Here is a 22,385-nt window from a genome sequence, read left to right as displayed (position 1 = left end):
AAATGCTGGCCCTTAAGGCAAAAGCCTGTATTAGGCAACTTTTGGCCAGATTTGTTTTAGTTACATTGCAGATAATTATATTACTTGAACCAAACACCATATCCTTGTCCCAATTTGGGAGCATACTCCAGAATATCACTCAGCAAAAGCAATTTTTCTTCCCCAGAGGTTACTTGTAAATACATGAAATCATGTTGCTGTTTTTTCTTCAGAAGACGTTTGGGGAAAAATAAGCAAAAAGATTCCTTGGTACTGCTATCACCTTTTCATCCCCATTTCCCTCCCCCCAAACTACTGAAATGCCTCCATCATTTTGCCTTCCAAAATAGAGAGAGGCATTTACCTGAGCCTTAAATGTATTTTTTATGAAGCAAAAAAAAAAAAAAATTCTCTTACCAGGTGGTAAACATCATCTAAGCAAGTGAATTCATTAAAACTGACAATAAGCTTGCGAAGGCCAGTGAGTCTGGAGATGTCTCGGAGTTTGCTAAGCCGGTTTCCGTGTAGATTCAGAACCTGTATTAGTAGAAAAATGGAGATTGTTTACTGATTTTTAGTATTTATGGGATGATGGTTGAGTGCTGTGCAAAGCTTTCAGAGCCACCTTGTCTGAAAATCTTGGCACAGCTGCTTTAAAAGTTTCCCTGGGGACTACACATTTGTGCATGCTTGGACATGCAGAAAGTAGCGAAACAGCTGTGCATGCAACACACATGCAGGCAGCCGGAGAAAGTCTTCAAAGCAGCTATGCTCTGGAGGATGTAGCTGCTTTAATGCTTCAGGAATAGTGTTTTGCTTATATCAAAGCACTTTACAATCCCTCCCTTTTAATTGTTTGCACAGCCATAGTGATTATTAACTATTGAAGTAAGAATTATGATTTATTAAATAACTCTCCCATCTCTTAAAAATGCTATCTTTCATTTCAACATGTGAAATGATTTATGTTTAAAGAGCTAGCTCTTTTCAATAATATAATTCTAATAAAGTTTTATGCATTCCTGGAACAGTTTTCTTGATGTATTTTCAAAACCAGCATTTTAATTTTAAGACATTGCCTCTCAGTTGGAAATATTCAACTCATGAAAGATGGTAATTTCCTAACAAGCATTCAGTGTTCTTAAAAAGACCCAAGATAACAATCCCTCTACCGCTATGATTTAAGTGACCAAAGCTACTATTGGAGTTAAAGTCCAGACCACATAATATAGGTAGAAAGGCAGGCTTACTTGAACCAATTCTACCTTTATGCTTGCCTCAGATTCTTAATAAAGAGTGTTTTGCCTTTATTACATAGTTTCTGAACATGATGTAATCAAAACCAAGTCTGAAGTCTTAAAGAACAATTCTTCTTCAATCTTACTTCCAAATTTTTTTGTGATTTGTGACACACTGAAGACAATAATAAGCTTGAGTTTGGGAAAACACATTTCTTTGTACTTTATCCTTCTATTGCAAATCTTTCATGTGGGTGGAATGAGCTAAACAATCCCTTTTCCATGGAACTCTTTCCTCCACATGTTTTTCTGTTAGGTTCACTTCTGATATTGAAACTCCAGTCATTAGTAAAATGATTATAAAAGTAATAGTAAAAGAGTAAAAGAGAACAGTAGCTTAGGAGGTAAGATCTGCTTACTGAGATGAGAGTTCTCCAGATCTCATTTTACTTTCAAAAAAGCCTGGTCTCTTCTATTGGTGGGCCAGAACTACACAACCCATATCATGGTGTTGAAAAATATCCTGGCTGCTGGTACTATAATATTTATTTATTTGTTTGATTGATTGACTGATATTGCTGCCCAGTTTGTAAGAGCGACTATGGGCAATTTACAATTTGAAGAAACATTAAAACAAGGAATTAAAAATACAATGCAATACAATATACCATCAGAGCATAAAAAACAGGAAAATGAAGTAACAAAAATAACAACAGAAGGCAACAGACTAATCAATACATATCCTGAACAAGAGTTCTACACTCTACTATACATGGGTTCATCCCACAATCTAGCCCAATGCTCAGGGAAAGAGCCAGGTCTTTAGGGCCTTGTGTAAAGACAGAAGCATCCAGACCTCAGGGGGAATGATGTTCTTATAGGGTGAGCACTGCAATAGAGAAACTATATTCCTTGGGTCCCACTAGTTGACACTGTTTCCTGGAAGGCTCCCAAACATGCCTACTCTGTCAGATCTTATGGGTTCAGCAGAGACAGGCAGTATTGTAAGAAATTAGACTAATGTATTATATTGTTTTCTTGTGAGGCTGTGGGCCTTTTCTCCTGTGTATCTAAACATGACACGAACATATTTATTCTACAAAATCCCCATGACATTTCCTTCATCTTATCCCCAGCCCATACATGAGACAGACTTAAGTTGTCAGTTGTATTGATGTTAAAAAAGCATTTTCTCCATATTCCTTCCAAAGGCATCTCAAAATAAATAAAATCAGTTAGCCTTTCTCACCTACTACCTTGGAGGGAAATCAGGTGATTGGCAGTGATTGGGAATAGAAGCAATACAAACAGGATACGGAGTAGTCACAGAGACGGCAAATTTAATGTCAATACTGTATGCTTTTCTGCCTATTCAGGGCAGTGGATAACCTTCAACTCAGCAGTGGGGAAAGGCAGAACCTAATTTTCATTCTGTAGCAAGGCACATGAAAGAAGCTACTCACAACAATCTGACTATAAACGTTGGCCTTTGAGACTGCCAACACAGTTTTTTCATCCAAGCAAATAATTTTGGGCTTGGGCTTAATTATCGGCTCCATGCTTAAAACTTCATCATCACGTTGCAGATCCCGAGAAAACACAAAGCCTGCCGAATTTCGCCTTCCATCCTCCCCAATCACATTGCTGAGCGAGGAGAACAAAGCCTCCACTTTGACCTGCACAAAATACCAGAAAAGGTTTTTCTTTCTCAGTAATTAAAACAACAGAGACACAACCAATATACTTCAATATAATATTTGGTGGAAGGAAAAACTGTACTTTCAAAATGAATTGTTTTCACATTAGTCTAGGAACAAAAAATAAAAGCTCAGAACCACTAACATATTTGAATTTTTCTTTACTGTACATCTATAATATAGAATACTGTATATATTGCAAGGGGACAAAATAATGAATTTCCTTCCTCCTTCAAGGAATGAAGGGAAATCAACAGTCATACAATTTTGTAAATATTTGCAACTAAATCATAGAAAGTCTTGTGGCACTTGAGAGGAATGCATTCATGAAGGTACACATTTTCATGCAGTCCCTTTTACCATAAAATGCATGGATTATTAACCTGAGAATGTTTGTAATGATATATGTGTATGTACATATCATACTTTCTCACTTAGGACATACCCTATACTTCTTGAAAAGTGGACTATAGTCAACAGAATGGTATTCCATAATAAACGTTTACTTTTTAAGGTACAAGAAGACTTTGTAATTTGTCAAGGTGAGGTTCAGTTCCTCTTGCACTAGATTAGTCTGTCTCAATGCACAGCTTAGAAATGTATGGTTCCTATACTCTGAAAGTTATTTAGAAGGGAGAAGTAGCAGCGTAGGATTAATTCTGGAATTACAAATTCCAGGTTAGAAATTGCTCTTCTTCCCAATAGCAAGAAACATTGTTAGCTGATGTGAACACAGTGGTTGCATTCACACAGTACATGGGTTTATTCAGTAATCAGATTAGGTCTGTTGTGTAAATGCAATGAACATTATTAATTTGTTATTAATTTGTCAATATCCTCCCAACACTTTCCTCTTTAGCCTCAATTTAGCAGAATGTTAGTGCTAATGTTCATCACAGTTAAAAATGATCCCCTTAACAGGGTTCTAAAATGATAGCTTGAAACAGGTTTTAGCTTCAAAGTTAAAGGAACCCTGTCTAATTTTAATCATAGTTACAGTGAGCATAGCTGCACAAGTTGCATTTATCTTTATTATTTATCTCCATCTTTCTGCTCTACCATTGGAGGTTCAGTGAACTCCAGGAAGAAATGTCCATATTTAAGACTGGCTTTGGTTTTATGAAACAGGGTTAACAAGGAACCGAAGTTGAACCTATCCTAGTTCAATCAGTATTTTTAATTTAATCTCTTTTTATCAAAATTCTTATTCTTTTTTGCCAAAAGACAACAAACAAAATTAAAACAAGAGCAAATTGTAACAGTTCATAATCCATAATCAATGGGTCTTCCACAGGAAATCTAATAAAAGCCTTGCTGGATTAAACCAAGGGAGCATCTAGTCCAACAATCTTGTACTCTTGGCTTGTTTAAATAAAGTTCTTATTTCTCTTTATTTTTGCTAATTGTTTCCCCACGATAACCACTAGATTCCAAATACTCTATAAATGAAACCAAGCATCAACATGCCCCTTTAAACTTCATCTTCTCATAAAAGGGACTCAGGCCACCTTTTACGTTATAGTAACCATATATTATTAAACAACTTCTCTTTTGATATTTATTTGACTTAATTAGTTTGGATTGGAAAGATAGGAGATAAATTAAGAGAAGAAATCAAGCAAGCAAACAGTAATGTTTTGATACTGGAGAAAGAACAATGTCACTAAAAGATGTTGGAAGGGGAATCATATCTTTTGATATGCAGCTTCTTTATTTTTGTGTTTTGATCATCTTTCTCAAAGAAAATTTATAAGTTTTTAAAGTGTTATAATAAGATTGCAATACAAAACCTATGAATACTGATAATAGAAACGTAAGTATTCACTCTGTAATCAACTCCGTTTCTGACATTTATCACTATCTTTCTGAATAATTTACTATCTGCCTGCAGCCTGGAAAATAATTCTTTATTAAATTAAAGCGATTTTCTCCAGCATCAAGGTGAGGTTCTTTGGAAGAAAATTCTCTATTTCATCTGACTACATATCACTGCAGAATCAGAGTTAATCTAATTAATTCTATAAGTGAAATCATAATTAGTGAACTGCTAACTAATAGGCAGTCCTTACCTGTGTGATGTACTCAAATTCAATGATGTACTCTGGCAAAACAACCTCATGATCAAACACAAACCATTCACACTGTCGGAGGCTACAGTCACAATTCTTGTATTCCACAGAAGAACATGTTTCAGAAGCTAAGGAAAAGGAGACAATAATGGTTCTCTTGTTTGATTTTACTTTTATACAGACAACGTAACTTAGAACAGGGCTAGTGTGGATATTTTTTACTAGAATTCAAAGATCTTCCAGATAAAAATTTCTGGCTGGGAGGGGTAATCATTGACATACAGGTAAAATTAAGAAACAGAATGCCTTGGGATGCATGCTAAGCTTCAGAATTTGTTTCAAAATTTTGAAGCTCACCACACAAGAGGTGAGCTAAGTAATTCTTTAGTGCATATACAGTGGTACCTCTAGTTACGAACTTAATCTGTTCCGTGACTCTGGTTGCAACTCGAGTTGGTCTCAAGTCGAGGTAGTGTTTCCCATAAGGTTCAATGTAAATACGGTTAATCCGTTCCGCCCTCCGAATTTGGTCGCACCACGAGGCAAATTTCCCCATAAGGTTCAATGTAAATACGGCTAATCTGCCCTCCGAATTTGGTCGCACCCCGAGGTAAATTTCCCCCATAAGGTTCAATGTAAATACGGCTAAACAGTTCTGAAACATATGCATTTTATTTTTAAACCTCAAAAACCTTCCAAACGCCACAAAAACCTTCCAAACGCCACAAAACACACCACAAGCCTCACCAAACGTCTCCTTGCTACCGTGATCTCGCCCACAGGAAGCCGCAACCACATGGCAGCAGGGAAAATGGCTGCGGATCCGGTTCGTAAGTAGAGACGAGTTTGTAAGTAGATGTAAATTTTTGGGGCCGGAGCTGGTTGTATCTCGAAAATTTCGTAAGTAGGGGCGTTCGTAAGTAGAGGTACCACTGTACTTAATCCTACTTTTCCCCAAGAACTTCGGCAGCCTAATTTATGGGACACCCCTCCCCCACCTCTTGCTATAGGAATTCAGAAATCCTTGCTAATCTATTGCAAATTACCCTAAGAGTTACTTTCTCTAGAACTCCTATATATCAGGCCACCCCTGCAGAGCACTGCTGCTCTAAAGGTCCAGTATCCAGGATTCCAAAGGTCTTCTTGGTGCTCACTCAAGGTATTTTACTGCCAGAGTAAAACATGAACCACCATGCCATGACAGAACCAATACTTGAAAAAAAAATCTTGGTGAACCATTTCCATATTAAAGCCTGCTTCCATCTCTTCTCTTAAATGCTGCCAACAGTAGGCCAATTCTGGACTGCTTAGTCTGGCATCCTCTTCCATAACTATGATCAAACTGCAGAACACTGAAGACTGGGCTGAAAATATACTGTAAATGCCTTTTTGTGTCTCAGTTTGAATTCAGCATGCATATGTGTGATTAGAATGCCATCTGGTGGTTATTCACGCCTTTCTTTTTAGGGAGGAAGAGAAGTTATTATCTTTTCAAATCTTTGGGGAAATTTGTGGTGCTGTTTTCATATTCCTTTAGTAATAAATCTTTAGCCACAAAGTGTAGAAACTAGTAAAATGAGGGGCACTTATCTATTACTGAGAGAACTGGAGAGTCCCAGAAACTATTGTACATTGTTGATTCCACTGCCAAGTTCTCCAACTCATAAATAATAATGATTTCTAAGACTTTATATACCTGAATGTCCATCATCGTATCGAAACTGTGATTTGAGGCATTCTGGTTCTTTAGAGCTCCTTTATATACTTTCAGCATGAAAAACCAGCCAGGTATGTTAAAAACCTGGTGGCTGCATGTGTATAATTACAAATAAACTTGGTTAGTTTTAAACTTGATTTAAAGGTTAGCAAGTTGTGTGGACCTAGCCCACTTGGTTAATTAATGATTTAACATATTGTGCCAACACAGAAAAGGGTTAGTTCAGTAATCAGATGAAGCACATTATATAATTCTAATCCACAATTTTTCTCTTTGCAACAATCCCAGTTTTGCATTCAGGATTCTGGAGAACAACTTTCTACTTCTGTGGACTATCTTGGCATACAGTACATCCATAAGGTTCTATCACACCAGACATTCCATTCACAAGATGTTCTTTACAGAACTACATGAAGATTGCAACAACTGTGCTGATGGGTGATTTTTTTAATCTGCCAGAATTCTTATATATCCAACCACAAATTCTGTGTTGCCAACAGCCCCATTATTTACAAATCTAGCAAAAAAAAAGTATGCAAATATTCACATATACTTCTAATGTTTGCATTTTTCTACATATTTCCCTGTTTGCACTTTTGCATTCAATTTTTGCAATGAAAAGCCTAAAGTTTCCATATTTTTCATTTTCATATATTTTTCATTTCAATTCCAGTGAAAAGTAATCTCCCTTCTGTGCCTATTTTCCCACAATATGTACAGTATATTCTGCACAAAACGTATGCTATTTATTTATTTAAAACATTTATATAGCTGCCCATCTTAAAACCAAACTCTGGGCAGCTTACAAACCAACAATAAAAGCAATATATACAGCCAAAACACAAACAGGAAAATCAGAAACATGAAAAACAGAAAAACCTGGCATCGCAACCACACAACACTTATGCAACCCATCACATTCTCCTCCTGCTATGACCTTACCCTATCCCAGTGCCTGGGAGAAGAGTCAGGTCTTGAGTGCTCTCCAGAAGGTTAAAAGGGTGGGGCCTGTCGGATCTCCAGGGGGATGGTGTTCCATAGGGCAGGGGATACAACAGAAAAGGCACACTTTCCGAGGATCCACTTACTTACGTATCTTTGTGCATTTCCCCCCCTTATCATTATATAGTACTGCAAAAGTCTGAAAAGTAAATTTCAGCATGCATATAGATTTAGGGTTCTTCTACTGGATAGTCCCAAATCAGTTCAGTCATACAAAAAATCTCAGGTGACTTTTTTCATTCATACCTCCTGCTGGTCCTGGACTTTTACTGCAATCCTGATGCTGCTGAATCATGCAAACTAGAAGCCAAATTACATACTTGTAGCAGAAGTAAAAGAAGTCTTTTTAGGTACCTGATACATCTGAATTCTGCAATAATTATGCTAATTCAGAATACAATTTTCTAAACTTGATATAATTCATTCTAGTCATGCTGAGTTCGGAGGCACTGAATACTAGTCACTAGAAAGAGATTTTAATAAACCTAAACATTGTACATAACTATCAAATCTATCTTAGTAGGTCTAAGGATAAGGACTAGAAACATGAGGAGTATTTAACAGTTAATACAGTGGTACCTCTAGTTACGAACTTAATCTGTTCCGTGACTCTGATTGCAATTCGAGTTGGTCGCAACTCGAGGTAAATTTTCCCATAAGGTTCAATGTAAATACGGTTAATCCGTTCCGCCCTCCGAATTTGGTCGCACCACGAGGCAATTTCCCCATAAGGTTCAATGTAAATACAGCTAATCCGCCCTCCGAATTTGGTCGCACCACGAGGCAAATTTCCCCCATAAGGTTCAATGTAAATACATATGGTTAAACAGTTCTGAAACATATGCATTTTATTTTTAAACCACAAAAACATGAAAATAGTCAAGATGGTCGACTTCGCCATCTTGTACTCCAAGGCCAGATCAGTCACACGAATACCACGATCGTGCTTTTCTATAATGTCCTTCTTAAGTTCGATCGTCACTTTTTTCTTCAAAGCCTTATTCTTGCCAAGCCTGCTCCGCATTTTCTTTGGAGCCATGCTGACAAGCACACCAAACACCTTCCAAACGTCACAGAACACACCACAAGTCTCACCGAATGTCTCCTTGCTACCGCGATCTCACCCACAGGAAGCCGTGACCGTGTGGCAGCAGGGAAAATGGCCACGGATCCGGTTCGTAACTCAAGGCGGAGTTCGCAAGTTGAGGTAAATTTTTGGGGCCGGAGCTGGTCGTATCTCGAAAAATTCGTAAGGAGGGGCGTTTGTAACTCGAGGTACCACTGTATTCTTAATTCTTAATGTTTAGTACAGAGTGAGCAAGGGTTTTTTTTGCCTTGGAAGAGCTTGGCTCCTAATATAAACAGATTATTAGAATATACAAATCTTTTTGTGTTGGAGTGGTTTTCAAAGATGATATGGATGCCTTAAACCTTAGCTTAATTCTTAGGACATAATCAGGGTTTTTAAGGGCTGCAATAGGTTTGTACAAAATCATATGTAAATTATATGAAAAGAAAGATAAAAATTCAGCACTATACCACATATTATTTTTCTCATCTGCAGTTAAGATACTACTTTCTGATATTACTCCTCAGCTTTGTCTGGGTTTGCATTCTACACACATACACAACAATCACAGAAATATTTGCAAATAGCAATTTGCCCCTCGAAATGCCTTCTGACCTTAACTGTTGAGCTTACTCATAAAATGCTGGATTAGTGGAGAGAGATACATCAATCATGTTTGTTATTAATTCTCAGTATCAAAACTTGAGAAAGCTGTAGAGATGGAACTTCAGCTGCAGCCACTAACTCACGTTTGGCTTTGTCTGGTTCCACAGTCCCGTTGGTGGACGTATGAGTGCTGTTTTGAGATGATCTGCGAGGCCTGTATACAGTATCGATCCCAGGATAGCAGGCTGGGGTGATTGAATCTGTGTCAAGGGCTTCAGCACTATGTCCAAGAAAGACTTTTGCAATTACAAGTTTCCCTGGGAAATGAATAAAGAGTCTTATTTATGAATTCAGTCAATTGGAATTCTAATGGAGAGTTCCAAACAAATGGAATGAACACTCAAACCACATAATAAAAAAGTGTTTAAAAAAATTCCAGCTCCCTACTTCAGTCAAAATGTTATTAACAGTCCACACATATTTTAGCATTAATATGTGAAATCCAGTGTTTTGGTAACACAGTATCCAGTGTTGCCAAAATAACACCATAACTCAAACTGTTAACTTGGACAGAAATCAATATGGACTTTCAAAAGAATAGACTCAGTTGGAATACATGAGGCCATAAATGTGTAGTCACCTTGCTAAACCCAGTACTAATAGAAGCCAATGTGTGTAGCTCAGGGTTGAACTGTGGAGTCCTTGGAGTTCTCTGAGCTTGGTTGTTTTCTTGCAAACATTTCATTACCTAGCTAGGTAACATCTTCAGTGCACTGAAGATGTTACCTAGCCAGGTAATGAAACGTTTGCAAGAAAACAACCAAGCTCAGAGAACTCCAAGTAAACCCAGTATTGTATGGCCATTCATATATTATTGCCTAATATAGGTAATAATAATAATAGATTCTGCAATCTATAACAATAATAATAATAATAATAATAATAATATATTATTATTATTATTCAGCAATAAATTCTGATTCGGGGTATTTATAGGCATACAATCACTCTATATCATAGATACATAAGCTAAGGTCCAGAAGCCACATATGAGACTAAAACCTTGGAGGTGGCCCCTGAGCTGGCAAAAGATGAAAATCATTAAATACACAGGGACCCATAATTTTAATTTATTTAATTTAATTGCATTGAACTGAATATAGTTCACTTTTCTTCTGTTGCCACCTACTTCCTTGCCCTGTCTTCGCCTACTTTTTGGGAATGTGGGCACAGGCAGATCACCCAAGACATAGTACAGCCCTCAGCCCCCCAAAATTGCACAACTTGTCTGCAGGGCTACTCAGCTACATGGCTCCTGAAAGATGAACTTGGATTCTGCTTAGACACCATGCAAGGCCGATGGGTTTGTTCTTAAAAAAAAAAAATCTTTTGGAAAAGTTCACGTCCCATTGTGCAACTCTACTCCACGTTCCTGCTTGATCTTTCTTCTTCTCTTTGTCTTAATACAGCCATTCTTCATAGATTTTTGCCTTAGCTATGGTGAAACAATTTATATGGCTGCCTGTCTCAAAAAATTGATTCTAGGAGGTGTACAAGTTAAAAACAGCAACAATGAAACCATAACCATGATGCTGAAGCCACACACATAATCCAACTACAAAAAACATATTAACCAACATTAGCCAGCAGAGCTCATTGAACCATCTGGCCCATATGCCTGGAGGAATTATGTTCAGCTCTGGCCATTTGCATCTTAAGAAGGATATGTGAGAACTAGAAAAATGCCTCCCAAAAGAGGGGAGGGCAATCAACATGTATTACCAGCAACAACTGGGGTATTTCAGTTTAAAACGAGGGAAAGAAAAAAAAAACCCTCCTTCCTCATGTTAGAATTTGAGGTCATTCACGGAAACTAAATGCAGGGAAATTCAGGATTCACAGAGGGAAGTAATTTTTTTCAATAGTTAAACTCTGAGATTCACTATCAGCAGTCGTGCTAATGACAACCAAATTGGATGGTGTTCATGGAGATTCATGGAGGATTAATGGCTGCCATACAGGTGGTCCTCAGTTAATGACCACTCATTCAGCAACTGCCTGAACTTGTGATGGCACTGAACAAGTGGTACTTACAACCAGTCCTAAAAGTTTCACCTGTTGCAGTGCCCCCATAGTCACATGATCCAGACATTCAACAACTGGCCCGGATTTCCGACCATGACAGCGTCCCAGGGTCACATGATCATGATTTGGGACCTTCCCTGCCAGCTTCTCAGAAGCAAAGTCAATGGTGAAGCTGGCAAAAAGTCGGAAGTCGTGATCACCTGAGGTCCTCGCTTAACAAGCCATGGTGATTCACTTAATGGCAGTAACTGGGAACTGCCCAGACTGCTGTTGCTAAGCGGGGCAGTCACATGATGTCATGCTTTATGATTGCATCACTTAGCAACAGAAATTCCAGTCCCAATTATCATCATTAAGCAAGGACTATCTGTATTGATGGCGGTTTACTATCTCCTGAAGCACAAGTGCCATGCTTTCAATACTAATTGCTGGGAAGCAAAGGAACTAGAGATCAAATTGCCAACATTCGCTGGATCATGGAGAAAGCACAAGAGTTCCAGAAAAACATCTACTTCTGCTTCATTGACTATGCAAAAGCCTTCGATTGTGTGGATCACAACAAACCGTGGCAAATTCTTAAAGAGATGGGACTACCAGACCACCTTACGTGTCTCCTGAGAAATCTGTATGTGAGCCAAGAAGCAACAGTTAGAACTGGTCATGGAACAACCAATTGGTTCAAAATAGGGAAAGGAGTACGACAAGGCTGTATACTGTCACCCTGCTTATTTAACTTACATGCAGAGTACATCATGAGAAATGCCAGGCTGGAAGAATCACAAGCTGGAATTAAGATTGCAGGGACAAACATCAACAACCTCAGATATGCAGATGATACCACCCTAATGGCAGAAAGTGAAGAAGAACTAAAGAGCCTCTTGATGAGGGTGAAAGAGGAGAGTGCAAAAGCTGGCTTGAAACTCAACATTAAAAAAACTAAGATCATGGCATCTGGACCCATCAATTCCTGGCAAATAGAAGGGGTAGAAATGGAAGCAGTAACAGATTTCATTTATTTGGGTTCCAAGATCACCACAGAAGACTACAGCCATGAAATTAAAAGATGCTTGCTCCTTGGGAGGAAAGCTATGGCAAACCTAGACAGCATATTAAAAAGCAGAGACATCACCTTGCCGACAAAGATCCGCATAATCAAAGCTATGGTTTTTCCAGTAGTAATGTATGGCTGTGAGAACTGGACCATAAAGAAGGCTGAGCGCTGAAGAATTGATGCTTTTGAACTGTGGTGCTGGAGGAGACTCTTAAGAGTCCCCTGGACTGCTAGGACGTCAAACCAGTCAATCTTAAAGGAAATCAACCCTGATTGCTCATTGGAAGGATTGATACTGAAGCTCAAGCTCAGATACTTCAGTCACCTAATGCGAAGAGAGGACTCTTTGGAAAAGACCCTGATGCTGGGAAAGATTGAAGGCAAAAGGAGAAGGGAACGGCAGAGGACGAGATGGTTATATAGCATCACTGAAGCAATGAGCATGAAACTGAGCAAACTCAGGGAGGCAGTGAAGGACAGGAAGGCCTGCTGCGATACGGTTCATGGGGTCACAAAGAATTGGACATGACTTAATGAGTGAACAACACTGGAAAGTGGGTATCACCCATCAGTTCAGACTTGTGACCTTCCCACATGCATCTAGGTGGCCACTATATGATACAGACCTGTGACCCGATCAATGGGTCTCTTCTTATTTGATTCATTTATTATTAGATTTATATCCCATCTTTATTTTGTACAACTCCAGGTGGTGTAAATAATGCTCCTGCCTCCCATTTTCCCCACAACAACCATCCCATGAGCGGAGAGAAAGTGATTGGCCTAAGGCCACCCAGTAGGCTCTCATGCCTAACAGAAGACTAGAACTCACAGTCTGCTGGTTTATAGTCTAGCACATTAACCACTACACCAAACTGGCTCTCTTATGTTATTAGGTTGTAACCTTCCACTTGAAGAATAAGTGACCACTGGGTGCTCCATCAGTATCAAAGTCTGTGTACCACTTGCACTGATAACTGAATCTATGCTGGGTGTTGGATCCTTCTATTTATTTATTTAGTTTAAATAAATGACTATTAAAACTATGTTTAAATCCATATGGCAACTTCTTTAACATTACCATATCTGAACGACTCCTCAAAATCTCCTTTACTTCGGGATTGTTTTTGCAGGTATTCAATTCTTGGATGTTCACAGATACTTAGACTGTTCGAGAGTAGAATGACTTCATGTTCCTAAAATAACAAAATAAAACAAAAAATTCAACAGCCCACAAGTCTGATCAGTGTCACTGCCTCACAAAGCTCTCTCTAAATATTTAATTAATGGTTTAAAAATTAGCAAGTATATGAGCACGTGGAACACATAAGCAAGCACAACAGAAGGGTGGATGAGAAAAGAAAACTATGAGAAATGTTAGATTACAGATTGTGATCTTTCTGTTTATAACACTTCTGTGGGAAAACAGAAAAAGATTTGGTGGCTGGTGTGGGTCTTCCGGGCTGTGTGGCTGTGTTCTTGAAGTTTTGTTTCCTAACGTTTCGCCAGCACCTGTGACCGGCATCTTCAGAGTGCAGGAGCACAGACAGGAGCAGTTCTCTCTGTGCCCCGGAAGACAGCCCGGAAGACCCCCACCAGCCATCGTATGCCGGCCGTGAAAGCCTTCGACAATACACAGAAAAAGATTTACTATTGGCTAACAAATTCACTTCCTTTAGAATCAGCATTTTTCTTCCTTTTTCTTAAGGAGCAGGTTTCTAGCATTTATGCTGCTCACAGATGGCTGAACAAACTTTTCTGTAATTGCACATAAAGAGAGGAATACCTTGGGTGCATGCTTAGTCTTGTGCATTTCTTTAACCATCATAAGACAAATGTTTAAAAACATGGATTTGCATAATTTATTCAGGCTACAAAAATCTGCTTTTCTTAATGTACCAAACTGGTATTTCCTGGAGGCATAATTGTTTTAAAAATAAGTAATAAGAATCCTCAAGAATTGTGATAAGGCACAATCTTCCTTAAGACCTACCATTTCATAAATAAAGTGAATGTTATCCAATATAAAAAAAAAACACCTAAAAAGCTAAGAAGCATGTTGGAGTAATGTTATTATTCAATAATATTACTATTCCTTCCCTATAGGAAGGTGTTTTATTTCTTTCTAATACAGAAAAGATCAGCTAATTATTGATGAGTCTCTTATCTGCACTATATCATGGTGCATTTCTGAATGTGATGATTATAATTTGGACATCTTTTTCTAAAATGCTGTGATAACAGGTCATAAACAGGGAAAAAAGAGAGTTAGGTCCTGCTGTTTTGAAACTTACTGTTTTTGCTTCCTGAAAGCCTTCTTCCAGAATTTGGATTAATTGTTTTTTCTTCAAGGGCATTTCAAGGGGAGATACATAGAAGAGGTACTCCAACATCTTCCTGAAGTTTCTGAAGGGAAAAAGGGAGACAGGACGAGAAAGAACAAATACATTTAAAAAATAATTTTTGTATGGGACATAATAATTAATTCCCTGACTCACAGAGTTATTCTGCAGGATAAGACCAAGGTCTAACTAATTTATTATCCTGTCTCATACCAAGGCCTCCTACAGATTATGACATTCCCTGTTTGCTCCAACTTTCTGATCCACAAGAAGTATATTACAAGTATACCTGGAAGGTGTTATCATGGCTAATAAGTACTGATAAAGCCATCATTACTACTTCCCTCCTAGGTGGAGCCAAATATTTGCCTTCCTTGGACTTAACAAAAAGATACTGGGAAATTCCACTGGAAGCCCACTCAAAAGCAAAGACAGCTTTTACCACCCCACAGAGCCTCTTCCAACACCTGAACCACCTGGTTTGACAAGAGACACTGCTAGAGTGAGAGGCAAATGTGTAAGATGTGGGCCAGAGGAACAGTGACTGGAGGAGCTAGGAACTAGATGATCCACAGGAGAGAAGAAGAAACTGGGAAGAAGCCTGAGGCAACTGAAGACCAAGGAGAAAGACCAAAGAGGTGACAGAAAGGAGAGTGCAGGACTAAATGGTGGCAAAGCAAAAACCAGGTGGTTCTGATGCTAGAAAAATGAGCAAGAGTGGGTTAAGAAGGAGAGAAAATAGTCAACTCTGGTAAGGCAGGAAAAGATATTAGGATTTCTATGACATGCTATAGATGAGGGTGGGAGGAGGGAGAAAGGAGCAGCTAGCATTTTGAATCACAAAGGAGAATTAAGGACAGAAGTTTGAATTGTTGAATTCAGTTAGTGTACTTTTAGGAGAATTCTGTTAGTGTACACACTTATATAGATGCCTGGTCACTAGGTACATAACTATTTGGTCACTAGAATGATTGTAAATATACTTTGCACTAAGCCTGTATAGTAATAAATATCACTGTAATTCACGTGTGCTATCTGCTAACAATATCAAAATGAAACAAACATAATTGGAACCTTCATTTTGAATGAGAAGCAACTTGATGGATGTTTAGCCAGGAAACACTGTTTAGGGAAAAGTTTAAACATTCATTCCCTCATCATTTCTCTGTTCAGAATTGTTCCTGCCCAAAGCTTCATATTTCATTTTTAGAAGCATGCATCATGACACCTTCATATAAAGATGCACATAATACATAATAAGAACTTAAGCATTTTTTTCTTAAGGAACACCTTTAGTGTTTTTTCTCCAGATTCCCCCATCACCTGATATGACAAGAGGTTTGGTGGGAAAGGACCTTTTCAGTTGTGGCATTCCAGGTTTAAAATGCTCCCCTTGAGAAATTCATCTGGCAACAGTTGGATGTCTTTTGAGTATTTTTTAATTTTTTTAAAAAACTGATTTTTTTTAGTTTTATCCTACCTTGTATATTTTAATATTTCTTTTACAGATTGCTTGTTTTTATCTTATTTTTCTATGCTAATGCAGAAATCCCTTAATTCTCCCAACACTAAAAATCTCTTCTTTTGTAGTAAACTTTTTAATACTGTCTCCCAAATACAGAGAAGTAACTAACTTATCATATAAGCTTTTAAGGATCATAGCCCCTGCACTTGATGAGGCAGCAACTAAGTTGTGGTCCATGCTAATGTAATAATAAATTGTTAACTCTATCAAGTGCCTCAAGGCTTTATAAATACACTGATTGGACATATATCCATGCATTGGGTATTCTCATACCTCTACTGCTCATTTTCATTAATTTACTTAGCAGATTCATCAAGTCTATCAAACTGGGTTGATGAGCAGCAGTATGCCAATGAAGAACAATGTTACATCAGTGTTTCTGACAGGTAACACCATAATTTCTTCAATATGTACTATTTGACTCTGATGAGATAATAGGAACCCTTCCTTTTTCACCCCCCAACTGTGGTAAGATGATTGAGACTGGAGGATGCTGGGGTTGCACTCCCTCCCTTTTTCCCACATAAATTCCCACTCCATCTCATAATTCGCTTTAATTGCTGAAATGCTTGATTATGGTATAAGTATTAATATGAACAAGATTACTGGGTAACCAGGTAAACCTACTTCAAATTATCTCAGATCCTGGTTTAGGATAATCCTTGTTTGCACTTAGCAAAATTGTATTTATATATCTTTGCTTATTGCAATTTTTAATACTGCCCCAATCATAGAACTCTGGGTGATTCACAATAATGAAAAATAAAAACCACCTAAATTTCAAGCCCCACAAGACCCCTAAAATAACCACACATCTCATAAAATCACAATATATTCCTGCTCTCACATTTAATAATATTGATTGGATTGAATCCATCCTTACAGTAGGTTCGCTGCAATCTGTTGAACTCATTTTTCAGATGGATAAGTTTGTTAGCCAGATAACACAGTAAAAGCTACAAAGAACTGAAGTCCAGTTAATTATATATATTTTTTGGATGAATTTTCTTTAAAATCGACTCACATGGACTCATTTAAATCTTCTTTATCCAAAAAGTTTTGGAATTTCTCCTCAAAATTCAGCCTCAAAATCCGGTTGTGCACCCTAATGACACGATTTACTTTCACTCCAGTAATGCCATATACTTTGAAGTCCCAGGCACAAAATCGGGATAAAATTAATTCATAGCATGAATTAAACCTGTGGTTAAGAAAGAGGATTTTGAGTCATTATAATTACCCAATAGGAAGCTGCCCTCCCCAAATAGATTAGACAAAATAAAAGAATAATCTGCCTCCATTTATCACACTACAGCAAATCTAAGACAATCTCTCCATTTTGAAGACAGTCTTATTTTCAGATAAAAACAGTAGTAGGATTCCTCACTATTTTCCCTAAAAATAATCTGTGTGAGGTGGAGAGGGGAGAAAGAAACTGAAATTTACTTTCAAATTTGCTTTCAAATTTTATCACTACCTTACACTAAATTTATATTCCTTTATTTTGAATATAACAGATTTGAGCACAAAACATGATAATTGTGAAAGCTGCCTTCCAGCAAGTCAGACCATTAGTTCATCTAATAACATGTAACATGTAATACTGATTACAATGACTGACATTAACTTTCAGAGTTGAAAAGTAATCCTGGCAAACCTTCTGAAGATGCTGGAGACTGGACCTGAGATATTCTACTATATACACTTTTTCCGTCCCAGTTTTCTAAGAAAAGCCTGCTTTCCTTTCAATGAACTGACCTAGTAATTATTTCCATTCATATTATCTGAAGAAGTTCTTGGAAAACTTTTTTTTATATCCTCCCTAACAAAAAGTGCTGGGTGGCCCTATTAAAACAAATCAGAATTCCAAAGTTTAGTATATTGACCCCCCCAAAAAAAACTTGTATTACTTCTAATTCAAATCTCATTTTGCAAAAAATATAACTTTTCTGTGTTTTAAAATCCATCATTATTATATAAAAGTGTTCCAAGCACAGACTGTGGTAGAGGTAACTCAGTATTGTGACTGTGATGCCTATGTGGTGGTGGTAGTGGGGGGTTGAATGACAACCTGTAGAGTATTTGGTAGGTTAACGTTTATTGAGGGAGCCACAGCAGAGAGGAGGCATGTTGGTTGGTTGAGAACAGTAGCAATACAACTTATTGTTTTATTGCATTATTGGAGGGATTTCCTGTACACATATATATTGTACAAGGCTGCACATTTTTTTCTGCTTTCTCCTGAATGGGGCTTCTCTTCTCTTTTAGGAATCAGTGTTTTCCCACATAGTTAAGCAACTTTATGGTAACAATATGTGAGTCTCTCTTTAGTGTTAGCTAGACTGAGTGGCTTACAGAGTTCAAGGAAAGAGAGTATATTGATTTATGTCCTGCTTTTTACTCCAAAATGGTATTTAAGGCAGTTCACAATTCCTTTATTTGCTTTTTGACTGACCAAGAGTATCTGTTTAATCTGCATTAATCACCAATTTGTTTTCCTTTATCCTATCTAACTTTCCTCCCTTCTGTTTCCTATACAAATGACCTTCCTGTTTCCCTAAATAATAAGCTGTTGTGATGTTCCAGCTGCCAAGATTGTATATGGAACATAGGAAGTTGTCTTTTACAAATCACTGGGCTATTACCTTTCTTATTGCCTACACTGACTTGCTGTCAGTTTCCATGCCTTCAGACAGGCAATAGCATTTAGATATATCATGAGTGCATGTTGATAAGCTCTACAGCCAGTGGCCTCGACCCCTTCTAGTCCTGGTGCTTACTTGAAGCCATTATAACACTGCAAGATTGAAGATTGTTATAGTAAGATAACAACATACTCAAAATAAATAAATGGGGCTTGGGGTTGGGAAAGGACCAACCTACTAAACAATAAAGTTTTAGAACATTGCAAAACAACTGTACCAAACGTCATTTGGTGAGCCTTCTTCAAATCGTGTGTTTCCCACCGTTTCCAGTTCAGTAAGCAAAAATTGTACTGCTAAATTGCTGATTTTCTTCTTCTTCTTGACTTCTGCTTGATAAATAGTTTCAATTCTGCAATATAACACACAGGATACACCTTAGCTGAAGATTCACAGTGAATGGCAAAGTACAGAAAAGGGCAATGATTTGAAGAGCTGCATAGCAAGTTTTATGATTATGCAGAAGCTCAGGGTGGTCCTAATGAAGTTATTTTTTTCTGATTTTTCCAAATTTAATCTACAGAAATACATGTATCTGTCTTATTTAATTTAAACAGATACAATGCAAAAGCAACCAGTATTCAAATTCTGTCAGGTGCTCTGCAAGAACTAAATCTGTACCTGCACTCCATTGTTTTGGCTAATGGGTGTAAAGTTGCTATAATAAATAATAAACACAAGGCCTCTTTTTTAATGCGTAATGTTATAAGAATGTTAAAGATGCTGCTTAAAGAAATCCTGGACTTATCAAAAGTTCAAAGTTACTCCCAGCTAGAATGTATCCTTGTTACCTGACAGGAATGTGATCCTGAATTTAAGACAATTCATGCATCCTTGAAATTAGACAACCTCCTTCATCACTTCCATTGCCCATATTCAGCTAATGGAAGAGAGCCCTGCCATTATAAAGGTAAATTATTTGGGGAAATACCCACTTTCCTTTCAGGTAAATACAGTATTTTTGCTTTGATAATGCACATTAATGTCCCAGCAGAAACTATTTCACAAAAGGCAAAAGAAGGAATGTTTTTTTCCCCCTAGAGGGCACCTGACATCTATGAATCCAAAAAAGTGACATTAAGACCATTAATGTAAAAAAACAACAACCCTGCTATCCTTCCAATTAGGAATACTTTTTAAAGTGCTCAACTGATGAAAGAGTTTTGCTCAATTAAAACAAATTTAAATATTGAGCACTTTTTAAAAAAATACAGCAATTAAACAATTCAACTTTCTCATTTAGGTTCTAGCTATTATGTACTGAATTTATAACAAATAGCCTTTCAAGTCCTCTTGCTATGCACTTTATGGATTTTCTGAATTATTCTCACCTTGCTACAAATTCTTTCACAATAGAGTAGTATTTCCCATAAATACAGAAGAGCATCCTATCTGGCTCTTCCAGAGGACAGGCAAATGTGAAGGAACTGAGGACCAGCATGCAAACCCCAAACCCAAAGTGGATCTTATCTCAAGCAATGAACTCAGTGTCTTCAAGTCCCAAACCTACTCGTTCAAACAGCAGCCCTTGCACCTTTCACAAGATGTACATACTCCTGCAGTTTCTTGTTCCAGAAATTTATTCTTCTTTTGAGGGCATCTAATTTATGAAGAAATTGCTGCTCCAGACTGGAGTCCTCTGGGGCCTCATCTGGGCTCTCAAATTCCCCATCTGATTTTTCATATTCAAAGTTCCAGCCTGAAGAAACGTTACTAGCTCGTATTCTACCACATGCTTGAAGTTCTGTCAGTTCACATTCTACCTGTTTTAAGACAAAAAGCAACAAAATGCATCAGAGTTTGGCTGAAATCTATGAAGCAGGATATGAACATTTTTAATGAAAAGCTAAAGTCCAAATAGTATAAATAAAATAATGTGCAAAAATATGACAAGTAAAAAACCCAGTACGTGTTTAGCTGCACACCATTGCATAAATAAGAAAATACAAATAATGATGTTATTCCACAATGAAAAAGAAAACACAACAACACTTAGAGCAAAATTATCTTATAGGCACACATTTCTAAAACTATATCTAATATTCATCACTTAATTTTTCAGAAAAAATAGTCATGTAAGGTCATGTTGTAGATTGTGATGCAGAGTACAGAGAGACAGATATAACCTTTTCCTTCAAATACAGTTTCCACACAAAAATGCCCATTCCCAAGTATCTGCTTCCACAAAAACAAACTGGACTTTTAAGAGCAATCAGCAATGGGAGTAGAGAGGCCAGTAAGGAAATAGCAAGCATAGGAATGAAAAGAATTAACCCCCCTTTCCTGTTTTATACTGTGGTTTTGATCTGTGTTGGGCCTCCATATGGATACTTTTTCTGGAAAAAAATAATTTGCCAAGGCTAAGCATGGGTTTTATTTTAAAGGCATGCTAAACATACCATTCAGATGTACTGATTTACTGACCAATTGCAAAGCCCAAGTATGTTTCAGAAACACTCCAAATTCTATTCCTTTGGGTTGTGTTTGGAGTTCAATATTAAATCAGGAAGACTTAACAATTTGCTCAAAATATTATGTATGCTTTTATTAATCATTTATTTAATATTAAATATATTATTATTGCTTAATAATAATATTAAGTACAATTTTTATTATTGATTTTATTAAACACCTCAAGTCATCAAACTGGGTTTGTCTATAAATAACTTCCCTTTCATGAAATCTTCAGCCTGGGATTGAATCTGGAACTTTCTGGGCGCAAAGCCTGTATTCTACCAAGTTACAGCTTTTTAAGGAAGAAAGATTCATTACTGAAGGAAAGACGTGCCTAGTATAATTGCTGCCATAACTGGAATTACTGAAAGTCTAAGAATGGATTGTGGGCAGGCACTTGAAGGTTCAATGGCAGGATTCCAACAGCAGAATTTACTCTGCTGATGCCAGGATCTGCCTTTCTTACATGTTTCATGTTGCAGCTGAAATGTTTAATGCGATCTTCTGGCAATTTCTGTAGTTTGCACTTTCTTTCTTTTAGCTTTTCAAGTTCCTCATTCAGTTGTCTATGAACACTCTTGATTCGCATATTGTAGTACATCACTTTTTTCATCACTGTTGTCTTTAAAAGATAAAAGGGAAAATCAGAAAGGAGCTGAATGCTAGCATTTAAGGATACAATAATAAATTACAATTCTAAAATATCATCATGCCATTCTTGGATTATAGTCCCAAAGTTTGAACAAGGTGAACAAGATATAGAACAGCCTCTTACAGGAAAGCAGTTGAATGTCCCTTCTCTACATTCTCTACCTTCAGCGGGCCCATTCCTACAAAATAGTAGTGCTT

At 37.4% G+C, this 22,385-nt stretch overlaps 1 protein-coding gene across 1 annotated transcript in view; it reads right to left on the bottom strand.

The window, feature by feature from the left end:
• The window catches only part of LRRC9 (leucine rich repeat containing 9), a 65,458-nt gene that overhangs the window by 33,765 nt on the left and 9,308 nt on the right, over positions 1-22,385 (bottom strand). The window contains exons 7-16 of the mRNA XM_088149718.1: positions 21,973-22,158; positions 20,637-20,845; positions 19,303-19,434; positions 17,405-17,581; positions 14,808-14,919; positions 13,595-13,709; positions 9,521-9,694; positions 4,984-5,111; positions 2,681-2,893; positions 397-516 (exon numbers count right to left, since the gene is read on the bottom strand). Coding sequence (XP_088005844.1) covers positions 397-516; positions 2,681-2,893; positions 4,984-5,111; positions 9,521-9,694; positions 13,595-13,709; positions 14,808-14,919; positions 17,405-17,581; positions 19,303-19,434; positions 20,637-20,845; positions 21,973-22,158 — 1,566 coding nt within the window. The remainder of the gene's footprint in view (positions 1-396; positions 517-2,680; positions 2,894-4,983; positions 5,112-9,520; positions 9,695-13,594; positions 13,710-14,807; positions 14,920-17,404; positions 17,582-19,302; positions 19,435-20,636; positions 20,846-21,972; positions 22,159-22,385) is intronic.

Source organism: Python bivittatus, unplaced genomic scaffold, assembly GCF_059951505.1.
Source record: "Python bivittatus isolate LINGU-HERP-01145 unplaced genomic scaffold, Pbiv_v1 ctg000580_np1212, whole genome shotgun sequence".
NCBI lineage: Eukaryota > Metazoa > Chordata > Lepidosauria > Squamata > Pythonidae > Python > Python bivittatus.
This window is presented reverse-complemented; position numbering and strand designations above follow the sequence as displayed.